The following is a 23506-nucleotide window of genomic DNA, read 5'->3' as shown; positions in this document are numbered from 1 at the left end:
CAAACAAGTGTCTTTTATGGCGTTTTATTTCTGTTTCATTCACACACAAACTCTCACACCCTTATCTAAACACTATACTGGTTGTTACAACGGTAGGTTATAAACCATCTGTCCACCGCGGCTCTACTTCGTTACTGAGGGTCTATTCTGAAAACCCCGGTGCTATAGAAGCTGACGCATACGCAGTACACTTGGTCACGTTGGCAGGCATAACAAATAGCTAAATACCCCACAGAAAAGTAGATAGTAAATACATAAATTACCCCACTAGTTAGGACAATACTTTCTACGCGCGGATTAAGCCACTAATCTACCTAAATCTAATGAAAGTATATTATTAATCACGCTAAACCGGAAGTGCGTCACTTCTCCTACAATTAGCTGAACAAACGGTCATTCACCCACCACTGGATGGCGCTAGAAGGCCACATAAGTAGGTACATGTCAATAACACTCCACCTTCATCATAATCATAGATTATTCCACAGTGCGTGTGTGTGTGTGTGTGAGTGACGGCCGGCCGGTAATACACAGTCGTCAGTCGCAGCAGAGCATGTTGCGAATCTGTCGAGGATGACTAGTAGGTTAGTCTCCTCATAGACCCGGCACCTGGTAAAAAAAGACATGACAGAAATCGTGGCAGCCACAGCTGAGGCAGCAGATGAACCCAAGACAGCTTTACCAAAGGTCTGTGACCCTGCCATCAGACAGCACAGTATGACACCAGAACGGACAGCTTACAGTATGAGACCTGGCATGGTGGAGAGGTCACGGAGGTCACAGGTCAGACCACAAGGACTAGACAGTTCCTTCCATGTCACGTTCACATCAGGGAAGCACAGCTGAGACCCACCTCTCACCCCACTACACCTGACCTACCTCTCACCCCCACTACACCTGACCTACCTCTCCACGGCTGAACGCTACCTTTCATTTAGCCACAGTATGAGGAAAGATAGACCCAGCCTCTGCACCACATTATTTTTTCCATTGTCTTGCATGCTCTTAAGTGACAGATTAGAGCCATGTACACACTTCGAAAATCCTTGGTTTTGAACCAAGAACCTTCTATTTACAATGCACTGACATATCTCCTGCACTGCACCACAGAAGCATCTGTAAAAATACAAATAAAATAGTCATGCTATTTGTCAAATAATGAAATAAAGTAATACTAATTGAAAAAAGTTATACTATGTTAAATATTTATAAAAAAAAACTATTATACAATTTAAAACAAATTGAAGGGCCATGCTACAGTATGTTGTCAGGTTGAACCTGTAAACATTTGGCTTTCAATCAGTCACACTAAATGATGCAAGTTCAATCTCCATAATCACCTGATGATACTCAAATATGTGTTGGTTGTTAAAATAATAACATTTAGTACTGATTGATTATCATGAAAAAAAGGGCCGTTTTGTAAAGCAAAAACAAGTACAAGTTCTTGCCTGTGATGATAACATCTAATGAAGGAGAAAGGTCTGGTTTGTGTTATGAGCTTGTAGATCGGCTATTTTCAAATAGCCCTGGTATAAAATAGGGCTGAAGTGGTTAATGTTTTATAATGTGATAATTTATATCTGCAAAGTAACTAGTAACTAAAGTGTTCAAATAATTGTAGTGGAGTAAAAGTACAATATCTGCCTCTGAGATGTAGTGGAGTAGAAGTAAAAGTACCACATTTTTTTTACTTACGTACAGTACTTGAGTGAATGTAATGTGACTTTACACCACTGACTGTATGGAACATAGAATACAATTTTGTTCAGTGCATCCACATAAAACAAATCGCAGCATCAACAAAGACAGAAACATGGCTACGCCATGCGTTGTGAGCTGGTTATTATAAAGGAGGGGGAAAAAAAGGAGGGGACCAAGTATAGACCCCTGGCCTGGGGGGGGAGTAGTAAGTACACAGGGTTTTAAGTGGTTAAAAGATCATAGACGCTGCTTTTATGCACTGCGTGGTGGGAGCAATGAGGGGCCTGATGGATGAGAGGGTCCGTAGCATGAGAAAAGAGCGCATCAGTTCACATTAATCCATTAAGACCGGGAACGCATCGGTGTAATTTTTTTAAAGATTTCTTTGGCTATTCAAAAATAGCAGATATACAAGCTCACAGCACGGCACCGAGTGCCGCACTATGAGCTTGTAGATCTGCTATTTTTTGAGATATCATGAATATTTGTGCAAATCTTCGAATATTATATATTTTTTAAAGCGAACATTTGTAAAATATTTTGTTCCAGGGACCTCCCAGAAGCAAAGATTTGAGTTACAAATGTTCGATTTAAGAATATATATATTCAAAGATTTGGAACATTTTTTGGCAAATCTTGAACATTTAATGTTCAAGATTTTTCAAAAATAGCAGATCTACAAGCTCATGAGCTTGTAGATCTGCTATTTTTGAACAGCCAAATTATAAAATAATGGTTAAAATCTAAAATAATAAAATATTATAATATAATTTTTAATAATAATAACTTAATAAAATAATCGTTCAAATCTAAAATGACACAGATGCGTTCCCGGTCTTAATGGTTTAAGCAATCAATCTATTTCTCTCCTCTCCATCCTAGAAGCATTCCAGATCATCATAGACGTCATTATGGGGACAGGACCATCCATGCTGGAGCCGGTGGAATGGGCTCTAGGAGGCAATAAGAGCCTTATAATGGCCCCTGAAATGTACTGTGGGCCCTAATGTGTTTGACCGTGAAATAACCTTCAGAGAGTTCCATCTTCTCACTGAGGGATAGGTTGTATTTACATGTCTTCAGAACTGTGTGTGTGTGTGTGTGTGTGTGTGTGTGTGTGCGCATGCATGCATGCATGCATGTGAGTGTGTTCATGTATAAGAGGACAGCTGAAGAGTGCCCATCATGTGTGTGGAGGATACAAATGTCTCTTCATCAGTGGTGTAAAGTAACTAAGTACATTTACTCCGATACTGTACTCAAGTACAATTTTGAGGTATTTTTACTTTACTGGAGTATTTCCAATTTTCAGTGCTTTTACTTCTACTCCGCTACATCTCAGAGGAAAATATTGTACTTTTACTCCACTACAATTATTTAAAAACTTTAGTTACTGGTCACTTTGTTGATTTTGATTATTATTACAAAACATACATTAACCACTTCGGCCCTATATACATTTCGGCCATTTGAAAATAGCAGATCTACAAGCTCACAATGCGCCGCGAATCCGTGATGCGACTCATTGTGAGCTTGTAGATCTGCTATTTTCAAAGGATTTCTACACATTTTATACATTTGAAAACTTGTGAAATGGGACATTATGCATAATGAGTACTTTCTACTTTGATACGATACCAATACTTTAGTAAATTATGAATTTCTGTCTTTTACTTGTAACAGAGTATTTCCACATTGCAGTATTGATACTTTTACTCAAGTAACACATTAGAGTACCCTTTCCCACCCACTTGCTCTTCATACTTAATACACACTGTTGAATCCACGTCCAGTTCCTTTTCTCTTGGTTCTCTGGTTAATGGCGACTGCTCGCTATAGTGGTCATGTTTAATTTGAAAGCCTGGTGATGAATTATGGATGAACAAAGGAGGGCTGCTCTCTCTCCGCAGAGCGCAGGCAGAGTAATTGCTGTGACCTCCTGATGTCACAACAGCATTCTGCCTTGTGCTCTGATTGGACGAGGCAGGGCTCCACCTCGTCGTCCCCACATGGGAAGGACGAATGTCCAGCGTCTCTTACTGACAGAGGTGACAGGAATATGTGTCCTTATGAGGTCTTATGAATGTCCAGCGTCTCTTACTGGCAGAGGTCACAGGAATATGTGTCCTTATGAGGTCTCAGGGGTGTGAGACGATCGGTGGTGTAAAGTAACTTAAGTACATTTACTCAAGTACTGTACTTAGTGTTAAGTACAATTTGAGGTATTTTTTTTTACTTTACTGGAGTGTTTTCAATTTTCAGTACTTTTACTTCTACTCCACTACATCTCAGAGGCAAATATTGTACGTTTTACTCCACAACAATTATTTGAAAACTTTAGTTACTTTGTAGATTTTGATTATTTTTACAAAACATACAATAACCACTTATATAGCCCTATATACATTTCGGCCATTTGAAAATAGCGTTTCAGTACTTCTTCCACCACGGTTGTTTGTTTGATTTGGACTAAAATAACTAAAAACATAACTAAAATAAACTTGTAAAGTGTTGTGGAGTGCATGTTATCATGAAGACCCTCAAGCTGCATTCAAACATGTATGAAGCTGCTACCCAGGAGTCCCTTCAGAGCTGAAAGAGCCCATCTGAAGGACTGACATGTTAACAAAGACCTCAGAGCGCTCTGGACGGCTCACCAGGGGGTCTGAAGACTCCATTAAGGACCAACAGCATGGGATTCATAGCGTCCATGTTAGCTGGCCACATCATTAGACTGGACAGCTCTGCGGTGGATGGGATCTGACCTCTAGGGATTGTTCTATTGGACGGGTTAATCAGCTTACTTTTACATAATCCAGGGATTGACCGGCCACTGGAACAACCCACCAACCACCTCCAGCTCCCAACATGTGGAAATGATGCAGGAACAATGTAAAGAAGTTTTTCCTCGTTCCAATATTTCATGCTCCTTTATTTTTTTAATCCCACGATTTTGCAACCCCAGTTTTTTCACCCAGTGCCAATTGTCTAAGTAATCCTGGGCGCTACACTCCCTCTGCCAGCCTAGGGAGAGCCCAGAGCCCAGCTCATGCTTCCTTAAATGCATGAGCGCCAACTAGCCTTCTTATCACCTGACAGGGGGGAGTTTCCCCGGTTGGACGTAGCGCGTTAATCCAACCAGTTCCTTTCCCCTCCATCAGGCGCCCTGGCTGACCAGGGGGCGGCAGTATAGAGACCGGGATTACTGCATGTTTTTGTGAGGGTACCTACCCTAGGGGACACGGGGAGAACATGCAAACTCCACACAGAAAGGCCCTTTCGCCAACCCCACCTAGGGTATGGGCGCTGATGATGCGGAGGAGAGAACACGCCCACAGCGCCCACAGCGTCCCCGGCGGGTATCGAACCCAGGACCTTCTAGCTGTGAGCCACAGCATCATGAGGACCAGGCCTAGGGCAGAGTCGTCAGTCATGACTCACCTTCCATTTGGAAAAATACATAATATATATATATGTGAAATTGAAATAGATAAATTATAGGTCTGGGAAAAGTAAATGTGTCATTTCTTTCCAGAGGGTTTATTTAATAAATGTAATTCATGATTATTTCCCAATTGGCCCGAAATATATTAGAAAATGTGTCTTGTCTATCTTTCCCTTTGTCTAAACATCAGCTTTTTAGTGGTGGAAAGTAACTTATGTACATGTACTACTTAAGTAACATTTTCGGTACTTTTACTTTACTGGAGTATTTCAAATTTGCAATACTTTTACTTCTACTCCACTACATCTCAGAGGCAAATATTGTACTTTTACTTCACTACAATTATTTGAGAACTTTAGTTACTACTTACTTTGTAGAGTTTGATTATTACAATACCACTTCAGCCCTATTTAAACCTTGGCAATTTGAAAATAGCCGATCTGCTATCTTCAAAGGATTTTCATACATTTTATACATTTGAAAACTTGTGAAATGGGACCTTCTGCATAACGAGCACTTTTACTTTTGGTACTTTAAGTACATTTTGATACCAATACTCATGTATTACTCATGTACTCATATATACATATACTCATATATATATGAGTATACATGAGTATACTCATGTATACTCATGTATGTACTTATTACTCTGTAATAATTTTAAGCTCATCGCAGCCCCAGTCCTCATAACTGCCGTCAGAGTGGTACATTTGGAATTCCAGACTTCACATTGTATTTCACATTGCAGTATTGGTACTTTAACTTAAGTAAAACATTTTAGTACTACTGGTTTTGCTGGGGACAGATCACTTGGTTCTCTTCCTTGCGCCCAGATGAGCTGTTTTTATAGCAAGTGCAGGCTAACATGCTTGTGCTGAGACATCATTGATTAAAATCATGTTCAGATGATTAATTTCACGTTCATGTAATGAATGCTAATTAATGTGCATTGCCCCTTCCGCACGCACGCACACCATGTTATTACTGCACTAACCAATTATGTTACATGTGGGAGGTATAGCTATGTTATAAGCAGCTCCTCTACCAGTGACTTTGACGCTTTCAGACAACGTCATGATTTATTGATTAAAATATCAATACTGTATCACGCATGACGGTGAGCAGGAGTGAGCAGCAGTAGCGTGGAGCTCCCTTGGGAGTGCCAGGAATTGAACACATTCTCGTCGTTTGTTGTGCATTTGACCGACAACACCATCGACTGCTGCCAACTCTGCAGCATCTATGGAAGACACTTTCCAATAGCTTTCCATGAATTTGATTGGGAGTGCCCATGGTGTAAAGATTCAGCGAGCAGCAGTAGCGTGAGAGAGCAGCAGTAGCTCCCTTGGGAGTGCTAGCTGTGCTAAAGCTAACCGCATGGAATAATAACAAACAATTAGAGAGTAGTAAAGTCTAGCTCGGTGTGGCTCGTTTTCAGCCAGGATCCGGGTTGGATTAGACGGGGATACTACCGCAAGAGCAGGGAACACTCCATACAAGAGCCCTGAACTCTCTACGGGACCTGTATTCTGCATGATGGCGGCAGCAGCCGGCCGTGGGGCTGCTAGCTTCTCCGGCCGTACTAAGCCTGAAGTGTACCGCACGACAGATAATAAGGTGATTGTGGAAGATGAACTATTGAACTTCCTTGTCATCAAAATGAAAACTTTGAATCATGATGACATTGTCTTGCTGGCCTCAAATAACTTCAACTCGGAGTGGATCGAAGCCTCGAAGAAACTACTGTTTGAGATGTGTCCTCAAACGGTGCAGCGCTGTGTTGCTCATAAAGGAGTGCAGAAGGATGCAAACAACATAAAAACATGCTTGAAGGTGCTAAATGAATGTGGGGAGAATATACCAAGATTCGTATCCCACTACCTGGATGAACTCCCACCAGTATCATATGACCACATTGATGTTTCGGCATTGCTGGGGCGGATGGAACAGCTGAATAAAGATATGTGCTGTGTGAAAAAAACGCTCGAAGCTCAAACAGATGCCTGTGAGGGGCTACGGGCGACAACCATGGCCATCGACGACAGAGTGTCGGCAATCGAGAGGCCCCGTGGACAGACCAGCGTGGACCCAGGGGCTGGGTACGTGAGGCCATGCAAGAGACGGAGGCCAGCAGCTGAGAACTACCAGGAGGTAGCAGTGGCTGGAGGAGGCTCCAGCAGCGTAGAGGGAGTTGTGTCTACACCACAGGCACCTAAGTCTCCCCTATGGTCCCGGGTCGTGAAGGCAGGACACCGACGCAACAAGGCGACACCAGAGCAAATACCAGCTGCACGTCAACGTGGAATTCAAGCACCACAGAAACGGGAGAGGAAGAAGACGCCAGGTATTGTTGGAACCGGCCCTGTGAGTTCTGACATACATGTCATAAACACGAAGATGGTGAGTGTGTTTGCCACTAAGTTCGCCCCACAATTGGAAGCTAACATGCTAGCTGTGTATCTGAAAGAGAAACTTAACCGAACAGTTACTTGTCGGAAGATTGAGTCGCAGTATCAGAGTAGATTCAGCTCATTTCACATCACTGCTGAATGTAATGAAGTGGCTGAAATGTACGACCCAGAACTGTGGCCAGCAGGCATCTATGTGAGACGATATTTTGAGCCAAGACGGCCAGCTACCAGTGGGTCGCTTATAGGTGTAAACACTACAACGAATATCGCTCCTGTACAACACGGGGATCAGTCATCTACGGATGAAAATGCCCGTAGCACATAAACAGTATGATGCGGGTGGTGTCTTATAACACACGGGGCCTACGTGTGGGGCACAGTGCTGGTGACAAAGCGAGGCGGCTGGTTGTGGACAAACTATTGGAGGAATGTGACATTCTGTGCTTACAAGAGACATGGCTACCTAAACAAGACCTAGAAAAGCTGAATTCACTGCATGCTAACTTTCATGGAGTTGGAGAGTCTACTACTGACCTCTGTGATAGAATAGCTCATGGTAGAATACCAGGTGGTGTGGCGATTCTCTGGAACAGTAAATATGATCCTCTGGTTACAGTGATTAGACTAGAGGTAAACTGGGCCATTGGTATAGAGATCAAGTATGAAAATAGGTCATTTATTATTGTAAATATATACACACCTTATGAATCATATCAAAATGAAGACGAATATCGCAATAGATTGGCATTTATTAATGCATTCATCAAGGACAATGCCACAACCAGTGTCTATATCATTGGTGACATGAATGCTGATATATCGGATGACAAATCTCTGTTTGGAAAATGTTTACTGCAATATTGTAATGATAATAATCTCATATTGACAAGTAAATCACTATTACCTGAGAAAAGCTATACATATATTAGTGAAGCATGGCATACAGTGTCATGGCTCGACCATTGTATATGCACAGCTGATGCACATGCTTCTGTTGATAAAATAACTATCTGCTATGATCTGGCCACCACAGATCATATCCCGATTATAATGACCCTAAATGTTGAAAATATCCCAGCTATAGCTGTGGATAACAGTAAAACATACACAGGGAGGCTGGATTGGACTAAGCTAAGTGAGAAGGATATTAATCACTATACCTCACTCACAGACAAATCATTAGACTCTGTTAGACTTCCTAGAGAAGCCATGCAGTGCAGTGACATCAACTGTAAAAATGTGCATCATTGTAGAGATTTATGTTCTACCTATGATGTTATCATTAGCATTTTAAATGCCTCAAGTAAGGGTCTTTACAAGGATAAGAAAAAGGAGTTCAGTATAAAACCAGGTTGGAATGAATATGTGACTGAGCTACACACTGCTGCTAGAGATGCTTTTAAAGTATGGTCAGAATCAGGTAGGCCAAGACAGGGGTCTGTGTTTGAACAGAAACAGGCCACTAACGCCAAATACAAGTATGCTGTCCGATTCATCAAAAAAAATGAGGACACAATGAGGGCTGACTCACTTGCCAAAAAGCTGCGCAACAACAGCTGTTTTGATTTCTGGCAAGAGGTCAAAACCTTAAACAGTAGTAAAACCCCCTTACCGTCATCCATTGAAGGTGTGTGTGGGTCTGGCAACATTGCAGAACTGTGGCGGCAACACTATTATGAGCTGTTCAACTGTGTTAAGAGTGACTCTTTTCTGGTGGAGAAGGTTGACCCCACTGAAAATGTGACAGTTAGAGCTGAGGAAGTCTATAACACTATAATGAAGCTAGAAAATAACAAAGCTTGTGGCCCGGATCACATCTCAGCTGAACACTTAAAAAATGCCAGTCTGAAGCTTGCTCCTATGCTTGCTCTATGTATTACTGGTTTCCTTAACCATGGTATCTTACCAGATTCCATGTTAGCGGTACTACTTGTGCCAGTTATTAAGGACAAAGCTGGGAAAATAAATAGCATTGATAATTACAGACCCATTGCTTTAGCTAGTATACTCTCCAAAGTATTGGAGAAAATCCTGTTGGACAGACTGGATAGGTATATTACCACAGCTGACAACCAGTTTGGTTTTAAAAGGAAACATGGCACTGATATGTGTATTTTTGCTTTAAAGGACATTATTGCAAAATATAGAAGCCAGAATTCCACCATGTTTCTGTGTTTTATTGATGCTTCTAGGGCATTTGACCGGTTGAATCATTTCAAGTTATTTGACAAAATGTGCCAAAGAGGGGTACCCAAGTACATTATAAGGATACTAGCCTTTTGGTATGCACATCAGACTATGCAGGTGAAGTGGGGAAATACTGTGTCCGAACATTTCTATGTTGGTAATGGTGTTAAGCAAGGGGGGATTTTGTCTCCTCTATTATTTAATTTATACATGGATGGGCTGTCTAGGAAACTGAACCAGTGTAAAACTGGATGTGTCATAGGTGACTCTGTAGTCAATCACCTTATGTATGCAGATGATTTGATTATCTATTCCCCGTACAGTGCAGGCTTACAACAGCTTCTCAGGGTTTGCTCCCAGTATGGCATTGATTTTAATATTAAATATAATGCCAAGAAGAGTAGCATCATGATTGTGCGAAGTAAAGATGATAAAAAGGCAGTATTTCCTAATTTTATTCTCAGTAGCAACATACTACTTGTGTGCAGTGAGATTAAGTACCTAGGACACTGTATATCCGATGATCTCTCTGATGACAAAGACATCCATAGACAAAGATGCAAATTGTATGCCCAGGCAAACATACTAATGCGGAAATTTCACAAATGCTCTGTACATGTCAAGGTTTCACTCTTTAAAGCATTCTGTACACCATTGTATACGGCTCACTTATGGAGTAACTACAAAGCTAGCAGCATGCGAAAACTAAAAGTAGCATATAATGATGCTCTACGGTTGCTGGTGAGGGTACCAAGATGGCACAGTGCCAGCCAGCTGTTTGTAAACCTGGGGGTACCTACATGTCAAGCCCTGTTAAGAAATTTAATGTACAAATTCATATGTCGTCTTGAAAAGTCTGACAATCATGTTATTAAGATTTTAATTAACCCTGTCAAAAGTTCTACTAGGTACTCTTCCACGATATGGAGACATTGGCGTAACAGCCTCTACGGACTTTGAAAAGCTGTAGTTGGACTGTTTTTATGTGGTTTTTCTTTTATTTCTTTTTATTTTATTTTATGTTTTTATTGCTTTTACTGTGTGATTGTCATGTTTTGCTATATGGACCCTGAGTCTGAAATAAAGATTGAATTGAATATGTTAAAGTTACAGGATAACACATACTGTATGAGGGGTCACCCTGCCGTGATCATGTCACCATGGTCACCAGGTTTTTTGTCATGGTTTGCCAGTTTTTTTGTCATGTCACCATGCTGGCTTGTGGTGGACATTTTTGTTAAAATTATATTTTTTGCCATGAGCGGACAATAATATTACCAGAAACACATAAAGAGCTAGCCCTAATATACTGTATAGTACAGTGGTCAAGGGACCTGTAACTCTGAGAGTGTACCAATGGAACCAAATGGATCCATTTGGTTCCATTGGTACACTCTCAGAGTTATGGGGGTCCTTAAAAAGTCTAAAAAGATGTCATAGTAAATGAGTGTCATACATATTCTGTAGAAAACAGACTTGACATTCAGTAATTGGGTCTTATGATCACAATAAGAAGATTATGAGGTTATGTAAAAAGTAAAATCTAACATTTGCCACGGACAAGGACAAGTCTTTGCTACGGACACATTTGTACGAAGTCGAAGTGGAGAAGAAGGAGGAGGAGAAGAAAGAGGAAGACGCACCTGAATGGCACCAACGGCGCTGAACACAAAGCTGACAAAGCTACTGAGGAGGTAGCGAAAGAGGAAGAAGATAAAGAGAATGGACATATCGATTATCCCTGGACCACGGTGGCAGAGGTAATGTGTTATGATTTTGTGCAAGTTTTTTTATTCATTTTTATTTTATTAACTCAAAACACCCCCCCCCCCCCCCCCCAGTGGTGAGACATGTGGTTATAGAGTGAACCGCCCTCCTCACCCGTACGTTTATCAAGTTTAGTCCTTACTGATCAAGCAATTATAGTGGATTATTTTAATATTCACGTGGACATAGATAATGATAGCCTTAGCACCTAGCCTTAGCACCGCATTTATTACATTAGACTCGACTGCTTTCTCTCAGAGCATAAATAAATCTACCCACTGTTTTAATCACAGTCTGGATCTCGTTCTGGTATATGGCACTGAAATTGAACATTTTACACAATCTTCTTTTATCAGATCATTACTTAATACCTTTTGAATTCTTATTACAGGACTACTTGCCATCGGACACAAATGTCCTCGGTAGATGTCTATCTGACAGTGCTGTATAGCTACATGTAAGGAAGCGATTCTATCAGCATTGAATTCAATACTATGTCTCAATACAGCAGAGGACTTTATGCTAATTACAAGTCCCCCTCAAATTGATCATCTTACAGGCTCGCTACAAGTGACACTTGACTCATTTGCCCCTCTAAAATAGATAATAAACCAAATAGACCCCATGGTATAACACCCAAACCCAAAAATAAAAGCAAACATTGAAAGCATATGACATTCATCTAAACAGGATGAATCTCTTATAGTCTGGCAAGATGATCTTAAGTGTAGGATTTTTTGATACGATGTCGGAAATATCGTATTTGTACCATTTCACCAATTCACACGAAATGTACCATTTCGTGTGAATTGGAACCTGAGGCCCCCGGGAGCCCCTGATGGGCCGCTGGGGGCCGACCCGTCAAGGGGTGTTCAGAGAGAGAGAGAGAGAGAGAGAGAGAGAGACTTGACACAACCACATCCTGTAGGCCTACTTCTGTTCTCAGTTAAAGTGGGGCAGTACATTTGTGGTTTTATGGTTGACCATATTCCCACGGTCTCTATAGAAGGCTCCCTCTTGTTTTCACTCTACACTACATATATCTTTGCTGAAAAATAGCCGATTTACAAGCACAGAACATGTCGGTAGATCAGCTATTTTTGCAGAATGATAGCCCCAGAATGGGGATGCGAAGGTTCAAGTGGTTAAGCTAATGGAGCAATAAAAACCCTTCATGCTTGCATGCTATCATAACCTGTGCCTGTTTGATCCTTATCAATCATATTAATAAACATAATTGAAATTCCCTCAATACGATCCTCAAAGCGGTGTGTACATCACACCTTTTAACCAATGTGCTCAGAGCAGAATAAACATTTCTCATTTCCTTCACTCAGAATATACAGTATTGTACATATTAGCACCATCTACTCCTTTCCTTGTGGCTTCAGTGTCACAAATAAAGAATGAAATGAACCCAAAATAAAGCAACAGTAAGCTGAGCAGATTTCAAAGGATTAAACAATACCTGAAGAGGTGATACAGGCTTACAAACGGTGATGTTAGGAGGCAAGAAAGCAGTCAAAGGCAAGCAAGTCCAGAGGACAAGCCAAGACAACACACAGTAATGACAACTTATGAACTGGCCAGTGAGTGAGTAGAATGAGTGCAGTCTTATGCAGGCTGATAGCAGAAGTGAGTGATGGGCATGAGGGCTGATGATGTAGTGGAGACAGGTATTATATTCACATTGGAATATTGTTATTTCAAACTCGTCAGTGGTGGAAAAAGTACCACATAGACCAATGGAAAAAAGTATTTTTTACGTAAGTAAAAGTATCAATACTGCAATGTAAAAATACCCTGTTACAAGTAAAAGTCCGGAATTCAAAATTGACTTGAGTAAAAGTAAAAAAGTATTGGTATCAAAATATACTTAAAGTAGCAAAAGTAGAAAGTACTCATTGTGCAGAATGTCCAATTTCACACGTTTTCAAATGTAGAAAATGTATACAAATCTTTTGAAAATAGCAGATCTACAAGCTCACAATGCGTCGCATCACGACGCATTGTGAGTTTGTAGATCGTCTATTTTCAAATGGCCAAAATGTATATGGGCTGAAGTCAGTAATGCATGTTTTGTAATAATAATCTAAATCTACAAAGTAACTAGTAACTAAAATGTTCAAATAATTGTAGTGGAGTAAAAGCACAATATTTGCATCTGAAAATTGGATGGTACTGAAAATTGGATGGTACTGAAAATTGGAAATACTCCAATAAAGTAAAAATACCTCAAAATTTTACTTAAGTACAGTACTTGAGTAAATGTACTTAGTTACTTTACACCACTGCCTGAGACAGAGAGAAAGAGAGTCACCTGATCAACCACATCCTGTACATTTGTTCTCAGTTTTGCTCACAGTTAAGTGGGGCAGTAGATGATTGGGTTTTCAGAATACTTACCGCACATGTGACTTTCTGATTTAGGAACCCAACAAGACCACATCCTTAGTAAAGAGGAGAGTTGACGTGTGTGAAATAAAGATATATAAGTTGTTCAGTGAAGGTCCAGCTCAGATTGAAATGTGACAGAATTTCAGCACCTGACAGCTAGAGACAGATACTACATGGGTCAAACAGTCGTGCTGTTAATTTTGTTCCTGAGCTCAGGTATGATTCTATGACACTTGACTTTATCGTTGATTTTGATGTGAACGACATTAAGTAGATAGCTAACAGAGCCATGACTTAAATGATAAACATATTTAAACACATCTAATTTAACAATATTTGTCACGCTGAATTAAATGCCCATAGCAGAGCCAAAACCGTGTAATTCAAAGTCAGATGACAAAAATATATACAGTGTAATTCCTTGCATGTGAAATATGTGCACAGTTGCACACCCATAACACAAATTCACAGTTCATACTAGAGATGTGCAAAAGTTACAGTATATCCAGTTATATAGTATATTATAATAGGTCTGTATATATATCCCTGCAGTTATATCTGGGGGATACAGCAGTTATCCACAGAGCTGGTCGATTTGCGTAATAAAAAGTTACATTTTGACTAATAGCGGATCTGTTGTGGGTGGATGAAATAAGATATGATAAATGATCAAAATATAAATGTGTTTTATTCCATTGTGTGACATCCAAGTCCACCAGCTTTATTGCTCATCCGCTGTCATGTCCGTCTACAATAGGAGAGGCTCATTAACACACGTAATGCCCACGACAGCAGCATAACTTCATTGATTGTTAAATCAACTTAAATCCTTTATACTTCATTGTGGGGAGCCTCAGGGGTTTATCCTTGGCCCACTTCTTTTTTTCACCAAATCTCTTTGCCAGAATGCATTGCAGCGCTGTTGTGACCTTGAAAGTTCTGCTATTTTCGCCCGTTATGATTGTTGTTGTTCAAGTGTTCTTGAGCAAGATGAGCATGTTGGTACCAAGCATGGTTTCCTCTGCCGCAGGGCCGCCGACAGGATTTATGGGTGGGGGGGACAACTTTTCGGAATTGTAATTCCGGTCAGTCCATTCAGACAGTCTTGACTCAAGAAGTCAAGACTGTCTGAAAATATGTTTGGTCATTGTGACCATACTGACCAACCATATTTTCATGGGTTTGACATGAGAAATGCCGCAGCTTTTCTCACCAGAAGGCTTTTTCATTGTACAACGTTGAAGTTAAAATGATTCAGTGTTCATGGTTCAATATTTAGACAAAATTTTTTTGGACTCCCTATCATTAAAGGAGTACTTCTCCCAAGAAATGACTTTATTTCTATCGTTTATCTACCCTACCCGGTGATGTCTTTGACTGACGGAGAATTTTTGTTTGTAAAACATTCCTTAACGGTGAATGAAGAATCCAAAAATTGAGAATATACTTGATGAATAGTATTAATCAGAGATCTGATTTTACAAAAGCAAAACCATATAAAAAATACATCCATAAAATCCAAAACACAGCTCATGTGGGGCTTCAAAGTATTTTTTGGGGTTAATTTCTTTTGGCTTGCTCAGGTGCAATTGGTCAGCCACTCACTGCCTGGTCTATTAAAAGGCCTGATTAACATGCTCCACACTGTCATTCAAGTCCAGGCTGTTAGTAGTAGCTCTGTGTGCTCTGTAGCTTTGAGCTGAGGTGTATTTGGTTGCCTGTAGTGACAGACAACGGTGTCTCTCCTTAACCCATTTAGACCTGAGGCTGATTCTCAAAGCGCCTTCTAAATCCTGAGTCTTCTGAAAAACGTCAAATATTTATTCAAAAATTACAAAAAATATATTTTGCTATATACAGTACATAGTGACCCCAAAGGGGGTTCCCATCTTGAAAGGTATAGTTACAAATAGTTAGGGTTCCCGCCCTAAATGGGTTAAGAGAGTGTATTCTTTGTTCTGTTTATGTAAGTTATTGGTCTTGATCCGTCATTGAACTTATTGTGTATTTTTTTGTGGCTAAATAGACCTTATTTGACTTTTCAGAGCATATTTGATATATGTAACCTTCCTGTTCTACCTCAGATTTGAACACAGGTCTCCTGCGCAAGTGCTGTAATTTTTGCCACTGAGCTAATCTCTCTAAAAAAAAAATCATTTTATTTTTGTTTTACTGAATGTGTTCCCAGGTTGCCACAGAGCTACTGTAGACACAGATTGTGTAAAAGGTTGTGTCCAACCTAGACACAGGATCTAAATGTCTCAATAGAAGAGCAGGGAGACCAAATACAACCACCCCAATTGTTTAAGTTATGTAAGTTATATTGTATTGAAATATTTCAAATCTCTTGCAGGACATGGTGAAATTGACAGTGATTTCAGTTTTTGTGGCACGTGGCGCCATGGCACTTACCCCCTGAAGCTGACCTATGACCTTTCACCTGGCTGTGATATGATCTCAATCTCAGCCAATGAAAGCTCGCTCTTGGTGGAGGGCCGGATTACGGCCCATTGTAGACGATCCGGTGTGATTTCCCTGGGCCAGCGTTGGGGAGAAACTCACTTCTTCTGTCTGTACTGGGAGCCCCTGCTAGACCAGCTACTGGTGAAGGTAAGATCTGGTGGAGGAGTTATTTCCAATAGAATTATCTATAACCTTCATCTACTTTAGTTTATCCACTGTATTATCCAGGCAGCCTTCGTGTGTGGTGTCCTCCAGGGTTCTATTCTATTTTCAATCTACATGCTTCCTCTGGCTCTCATAATTTATGAACACAACAGCCATTTCCACTGCAGATGACATGATCACATCAATCCCCCAAAAACTCACTTCTCCAACTCAATGACAATGAATGAGATGTAGTTATTTGGCCTTTCAGATCTAATCAGCACTGTTCAGTATTCAGTGTAATCTTGAAAGCATGAAAACTAATGTTTAACAGGCTGCTTGTTACATGGGTATGAGTTTTAAGTCTGAGACCTGAAAAATACAATGTTTCAAATCAGAGGCCTAGCAGGACTTGACTTCCCTTTGTCTGAGAAAAAATGTAAAATAGGTCAGTGGCCTTGTGGTTAGAGTGTCTGCCATGAGACTATGAGGTCAGGGCTCGATCCTCATTCGGGTCATACCAAAGACTCAAAAATGGAACCCAATGCCCAAATATAAGTAAGCCATGCTTACTTATAAGTCTGAAAAAGAAAAAAGTGAGAAGATAACAAACAGGACAAAAACAGTTTGAAAATATTGCAAGAGAGAGTGATCAACCTCTTCTGAAAATAATTATTTAATAATAATAATAAAATGATATAAAATCAAATAAAAGTACTAAAATATATGTATGCATTTATGCATGCATGCATGCATGCTGCATCATTAATATTCTGAATATCAGCATTGCATATCATAACAATGAATTGGTGTGTGAATGTGCTTACTAGAGGTCTTTCTGTTAGGTGTCCTATTTGAGGTTTTGAGTGTGACTCTGTGCCACAGGTTGGGAGAAGAAAACATACATTATGTTCTCCTGCGGGCCTGCAGGGTACCTGCTGTACTGACCTTTCCCTCGCAAACGTTAGACTCACCATCACCACTGACTACGGCATTGCCTACGCAACCATCTCCCGTGATGTGATATCCTATCAAACCCTTGACAGCTTTACCTTCTATGGAGACACCATCTACTGTAGTAAGAATGGATACCTGAGGGAATGATTGGATGTATGGACAGACAGACATATCGACGGACGGAGGGACGGACGGACAAACGGACAGAGTGTGTGTGTGTGTGTGTGTGTGTGTGTGTGTGTGTGTGTGTGTGTGTGTGTGTGTGTGTGTGTGTGTGTGTGTGTGTGTGTGTGTGTGTGTGTGTGTGTGTGTGTGTGTGTGTGTGTGTGTGTGTGTGTGTGTGTGTGTCACATAACATTGACATGATATGACTTTCCAGTACTTTCCAGTATGTTTGATCTCTCTAACTTTGGTGTAATCTCATTGACAGAGATGGAGACACATGATCTGATGCAGGTCACCAATGTCACTACAACAGAAAGACACAAGATAGGTTTGTGAAACTGGATGTTGTGAAATTAATATTAACTGCCAGAGGTATTTTCATATTTTTTTAGCCAGTGCCAGAGTTTTTCAATGAAAAATAAAAAGTACTCAGGAGCCGATATACAGCATTTTTAAGTTAACAAGGAAGTGGATAGGAGTCTAGATCTTTGACTAATCATATCTCCTTGGTCTTTGGGTCAAATTGGGAAAAAAATATATTAAAACATTTTTTTTTTTTTTTTTTTTACTTCACGTAGATCTACGCGATTGGCATGTGACGGCTTTAAATAGGTTCGCGTAGATCTACGTGATTGGCAGTGAATCAGTTGTTAAAGGTCAGATAATAAGCCTTTAAACATGTATGTGGGTAACCTGGTAAATGCACACATTATGTTATTTCATTATCATTTATAGCACCTTAATTATTATTTTCTTTACACTCACAAGTAGCATATTTAAGTTTCTCAGGACCATTTGCTTAAGATTTAATGTTAGTTCCTACCAGAGAGAGACTTGTGTTTCTATGCATGTGTTATGGTACGTGATTACTGTGCTGCTGTATTGTTGATTTTGAATAAACATGTTCAAGGAATACGTATTTGTTTCAGTGTATGCTCTGTAACTACAGTATATGTTTGGTCAAATGAATCAAATCAAATCCCAAATGTTCTTTATATATCTGCAATTCAGCAAATCACCTCTGTCTTGTTACAGATCTGCTGTTTAAGCCAAACATCAGCCTCCTCCCCTTCATAAATGGGGTTTCTTGGGGCCAGCAGCAGGGGCTGCAGGTATTTGAGGGTTCCAACTTCACCATCATCTGCTCCATCCAGCCACAATACCCAGGAGGCAGCTTCCACCTTACCTTCACTGGATCCAACACAACACACAACCACACCCGCCAGGTGTCAATCACTCTGCCAAATTCTTGTTTCCTGCAGCAGATCACACCCACCAGGGGAACTACAGCTGTGTTCATCACATCTCTTTTGATTTATCCTTTGAGAGCGAGCTCCTGTCTCTCACTGTCATAGGTAACCTGAATGATATGGACATTTCAAGTCAAAACTCAGTCAAGCAGGCAAATTAAAGTGATATGGATTCATGGGAATTCTATTTATCAAAAGTTTTTTTTATTGAGAGCTGTATCTTACATGAGGTTTGGTGTTCTTATCCCATGCAGGCATTTCTCTCACAGCCTCTCGTCTGACATCTGACATCATCCGAGTGACAGTCGTAGTGCTGCTGCTGTTGATGATGTTGATGGTGTTGATCAGTGTCCGCTATCGTTTCTGGAAGGTAACTTACATTGCATTATTCAATGCAAGACGAATGTCAATGAAGTAGTGACACTGTTTATATTTAAGAGAGCCATATCTGATCGAGTAAATAAAATGAGGGTGCTACTGTGTTTCTCCAGGCCACCAGAGAGCAGAGGCGGAGAACAATGAGCCGGATTATTATAACATGAGACCACGTCGTGTACACAGAGGTGGATCTCCAAGGAGGTACTGATGCTGATCCGTCAATTACCGTCTGTACAGATGGATCACGAAGAAGCTCATCCATCACATAAAATGTACATTACATCAAGATTAATTAATGAATGAATTAACTGACATTTCGGAGCTTAAACCAGAAAAGAAGTAAAAATTATTTGTGATTCTATATGATTGTAAAAATGTTTGAGGTAGAGATCTCCTGTATGGGTTTGGTTATAGGATCTGTTTTCTGTTTCAATTGGCAGCAATTAACTGGTGGATGTATATGTAGTAGTAATTACTTTTAGATGTTTGAGGTGAGGTACAGTATAACCACTGCTTTTTAGGATATTTCCATAGTAATTATAATGTTATTGTCAGTTATTATATTAGTCAAGAGTTTTGAAGTTATTGCTGAAATCTATATCTTGGCATAAACAGGATTTAACCCTGGTCACCCATTTTTAACCAACATGTTTGCTGTTGAGCTATAACAGAGAGCACATTTGAGTTTAAGGCCCCTTTTCCACGAGGGTTGAACCGATTCGGTTCAATTTTCCCGCCAAATTTTTAACCAGTTCAGAGTGTTTCCACTGAAAATGAAATGGTTCAGAACCCTAAAAGTTGGTTCGGAACTGGAACCAAAAAAATACTAGTTTTTTCTATCCCTGAACTGGGAACCAAAGTGGGAGAGGTCACTATTCTACAGGTTGAAGGATGCAGCTGCGATACAAACAATGGCAAAAGCAAGCGAAAAATCATCCTGAAAAGAAAAGGGAAACTGTAATTGCCATTGTCGAAATGGACAGTTCGACTGGTCTGGGGCAATTGAGGAATCTTGTTCCACAGGTGGGCTCTCTAACCATTCAGCTATGTCGCCTAAAACTGGTGCTTAAAACTGGTGGAAATTCTCAAGCCGGTTCACGGCCGGTTCCGTGAAAGCACCATGGTTCCAATAATCTAGAACGGAAGCAGTTCTAGAACCAAAGTTCTTTTGCTGGAAAAGGCCTACCACAAAGTCTCAATAGAAGAGCTGGGAGACCACCTCCAACTGCTGCAATTGTGTCAGTAATATTGAATTAACATACTCTACCATGCAGATTGATAACATGTATTTGTTTTCACAAAAAAAGTGGATTGCAGCTTTAAGTTGCATAAGTGGTGTGATTTTTAAGTTCTTTTCATATATTTTTTTAACATTTGTTTTGATCAGTTAACCATAGGGTGCACAGAAGTTTATGATTTATGAGCTCTTATAGTATATATAATATCAGTTAAGCAGCTCCAGTTTGTATGTATACAATATTGTCTTTCTATTTAGTTACTTATCTCTGTTGTTGGATGAACACCATTTTTTCTTGTTTTGAATTTAAACTGAAAGTTGGTACGGTATTATACCTGTAAAGTTGACTTTTTGGACATAATTATTAATTGATGTTTGATTTTTTTAATGATGTAATAAATGTTACTATAATAGGCCTACAGGAAATTGCCATTAGTTATGTATTTTCCAAATCTGATTTTACGTTGTTGCGAACGCAGCGGAAGGAGGCGCGCCTCCGTGCAAGTGGAGCTTACTATGAAACCGTGCTCGGGTTGTGTGTCTGTGTGTCTGTCTGTGTGCAGTATTGTGTGCGTGCACTGCCTGTGTGCAGCCGCCAGAGTGCACTACAGTGTGGCTGAAATCTGCCTGCCCCTGGGTGACTAATTACACTCCTCTGAGAGAAATATAGCAGCTACAGTCAAAAATAACAAGGGCCATGTCATATTTGTATGTGTGTGTGTGTGTGTGTGTGTGTGTGTGTGTGTGTGTGTGTTGGGGTCCAAATATGATGCAGTATGTCAAAGATTAAGAATAATTCTTAGGTCACATAGGTGGTGTTTTGCTGAAAATTTGAATACCAAACACTGGTATGGTGATTAATTTTCTAAAATGTTGTCTAAAGGCAAAATCCAAACCATGCAAAAACAGCCAAAATAGCCAGACTCAAGAGGAGCGCTTGGGGAGCAGTTTGGGGTTAAGTGTCTTTCTCAGGGACACTTTGACACACAGACTGGGCTGACCAGGGGTCAACTGGCACCCTTCTGATTACCTGATGGCATCTCTATAGAGCGTGCCAAAAATTCTGAAGGGGGCGTCAACAAGTGTCTTTTGGTAGCTGCGGACATCTTTGAGGGGTAAAAACCAGGTTGACTTAACATTGCCCAATGCCAGCCCAATGCCTCGCCCCCCCGTGGTGACGACACGTTGGCACGTTCTATACCCACTCAGACAGCTACTGCCACCCCCTGTGGTTAGATGTGGTTAAATCAGACTGACCGGAGGGAAGATTACATGAAAGTCTATAAATGTTTCCAACAGCACTGCACCCGTTATCTATGTATATCTATCTATACATTCTAGGAATCTGTCAGTTTGCCTGTCTGTCTGTCTGTCTTTATCTCGGTTTTTGCCCAAATGTGGAGATTACAGAGATCACAGTACTGGCGTCATAGATGACTGACATCATTCCAAATTCTCTGAAAATGGGTACTGCACTAGTACAGTGGTTCTCAAAGTGGGGTCCGAGGACTCCCAGGAGTGTTCCAGGAGGTCCCCAGCACAATGAGTTGATATAGCATCAAAATCACTTTAACCATTATCCATATTTTATACTTTGACTACTTGATAAAAGCTCTCAACAAGACCTGTCACGATGGGGCACGCTGTGAACTTGTACATATGATTAAAAATATATATATATAAATCTTGAAGCATTGTCAAATAATTTGAATAATTTTGAATTTGGTTAACAGCCGACATCTTCTCTTCTCACTTGAAAAAACTGTTTCCAAACAGGGTTCCACGTTCAAATACATAACATTTTAGGGATCCTTGCGCTGTCTGCACTAGTACTATCAGGACATGTCTGCACAAATAGGCGTTGTTTGGCAACAGTTTGTGTGGTTGTTCGACGTCAGACCAGAGCTCAGACGTCAGCCTTTATTAAACGTCCAGCTTCCATCAGTCCATCACTCTTTGCTGTCACATAATGTTGCATGCTTCAACAACTGAGGTAGTCATTATAACCTGAATCAATGAACACAATATCATTTACACAATCTTAAAGCTTGCAACATGTCAGACATCGAAGACAACTTCGACGATTTCGACGACGCCGAAGACGAGGGGTTGGAGGGGCTGGACGACCTGGAGAACGTGGAAGACGAAGACCAGGATCACGCGCAGATCTTGCCGGCGGGAGATGGCCAGCAGGCCAACCAGAAGAGGATCACCACCCCGTACATGACCAAGTACGAGAGGGCCAGGGTGCTGGGGACCCGGGCCCTGCAGATAGCCATGTGTGCCCCGGTGATGGTGGAGCTGGAGGGGGAGACGGATCCTCTGCAGATCGCTATGAAGGAGCTGAAGAGCAGGAAGATCCCCATCATCCTCAGACGGTACCTCCCTGACGGCAGTTATGAGGACTGGGGCTGCGATGAGCTCAAGATCATTACAGACTAGAACAGGGGTCTTCAAAAATGTTCAGGCCATGGACCCCTTAGCTGAGAGAGAGATGAAGCAGGGACCCCCACTACATATTGGGTTCATGTTAAATGTGTGTTTTCAGACATTTAACGACTTAGACCTTAAACTTTGTAAACTTGACCTCTGGCTCGGTACTTGGTCTTCTCTTTTTTCCCTGTACAACAAACCTTGTCGAGCTGCTATTGTTGGCTAATGTTCCCCCAAGAATATTTATGCGAGGCTTCAAGTGGTTAATGTAAACTATAAAAAATAAGTCCCTGTCACTCACCTGCAGTATCTCTGAGGACCCCCTAGGGGTTCACTACCCCCTGTTGAAGACCCCTGGACTAGAACGTTGAGCTAGACCAGTGTGTTTTCATGTAAAGGAACCCCAAAATGATATATATTAGACTGGGCATCGACCTACTCGAGAACGATGCAAATATGGAATGCATGCCTTACCCGGTTTTGCGATATTGTACCCATTGTCATATATCTATATATGTCTGTAAATATACCCATATATGGATATCCCTGATATCGTCAGTATTAT

At 40.7% G+C, this 23506-nt stretch overlaps 2 protein-coding genes across 2 annotated transcripts; both read left to right on the top strand.

Moving 5' to 3' along the window:
- Positions 1-14032: 14032 nt before the first annotated feature.
- Positions 14033-17669, top strand: LOC308085222 (uncharacterized protein). The gene is made up of 3 exons (XM_080428303.1): positions 14033-14130; positions 16268-16524; positions 17407-17669. The coding sequence occupies exons 1-3, from the start codon at positions 14088-14090 to the stop codon at positions 17623-17625; spliced, it is 519 nt and encodes a 172-aa protein (XP_080284429.1). The 5' UTR covers positions 14033-14087; the 3' UTR covers positions 17626-17669.
- A 4894-nt stretch (positions 17670-22563) lies between these two features.
- Positions 22564-22950, top strand: LOC308085200 (DNA-directed RNA polymerases I, II, and III subunit RPABC2-like; the record flags this gene model as incomplete). The annotated part of the gene is made up of 1 exon (XM_080428282.1): positions 22564-22950. One exon carries the CDS (start codon positions 22564-22566, stop codon positions 22948-22950), a length of 387 nt encoding a protein of 128 aa, XP_080284408.1.
- Between the last annotated feature and the right edge of the window lie 556 nt (positions 22951-23506).

Source organism: Gymnoscopelus braueri (genome assembly GCF_963280865.1).
Source record: "Gymnoscopelus braueri genome assembly, chromosome: 1".
Lineage (NCBI taxonomy): Eukaryota > Metazoa > Chordata > Actinopteri > Myctophiformes > Myctophidae > Gymnoscopelus > Gymnoscopelus braueri.
The sequence above is the reverse complement of the archived record's forward strand: the minus strand, read 5'-3'. Positions and strand labels throughout refer to the sequence as shown.

Bases quoted from the DNA above. Each gene is read 5' to 3' on its own strand.
- LOC308085222 (XM_080428303.1), top strand. From the start codon at position 14,088: ATGGGTCAAACAGTCGTGCTGTTAATTTTGTTCCTGAGCTCAG. The intron at 14,131-16,267 runs GTATGATTCTAT...AATCTCTTGCAG, and splicing joins AATTTTGTTCCTGAGCTCAG to GACATGGTGAAATTGACAGT. The intron at 16,525-17,406 runs GTAAGATCTGGT...TCTGTGCCACAG, and splicing joins TAGACCAGCTACTGGTGAAG to GTTGGGAGAAGAAAACATAC.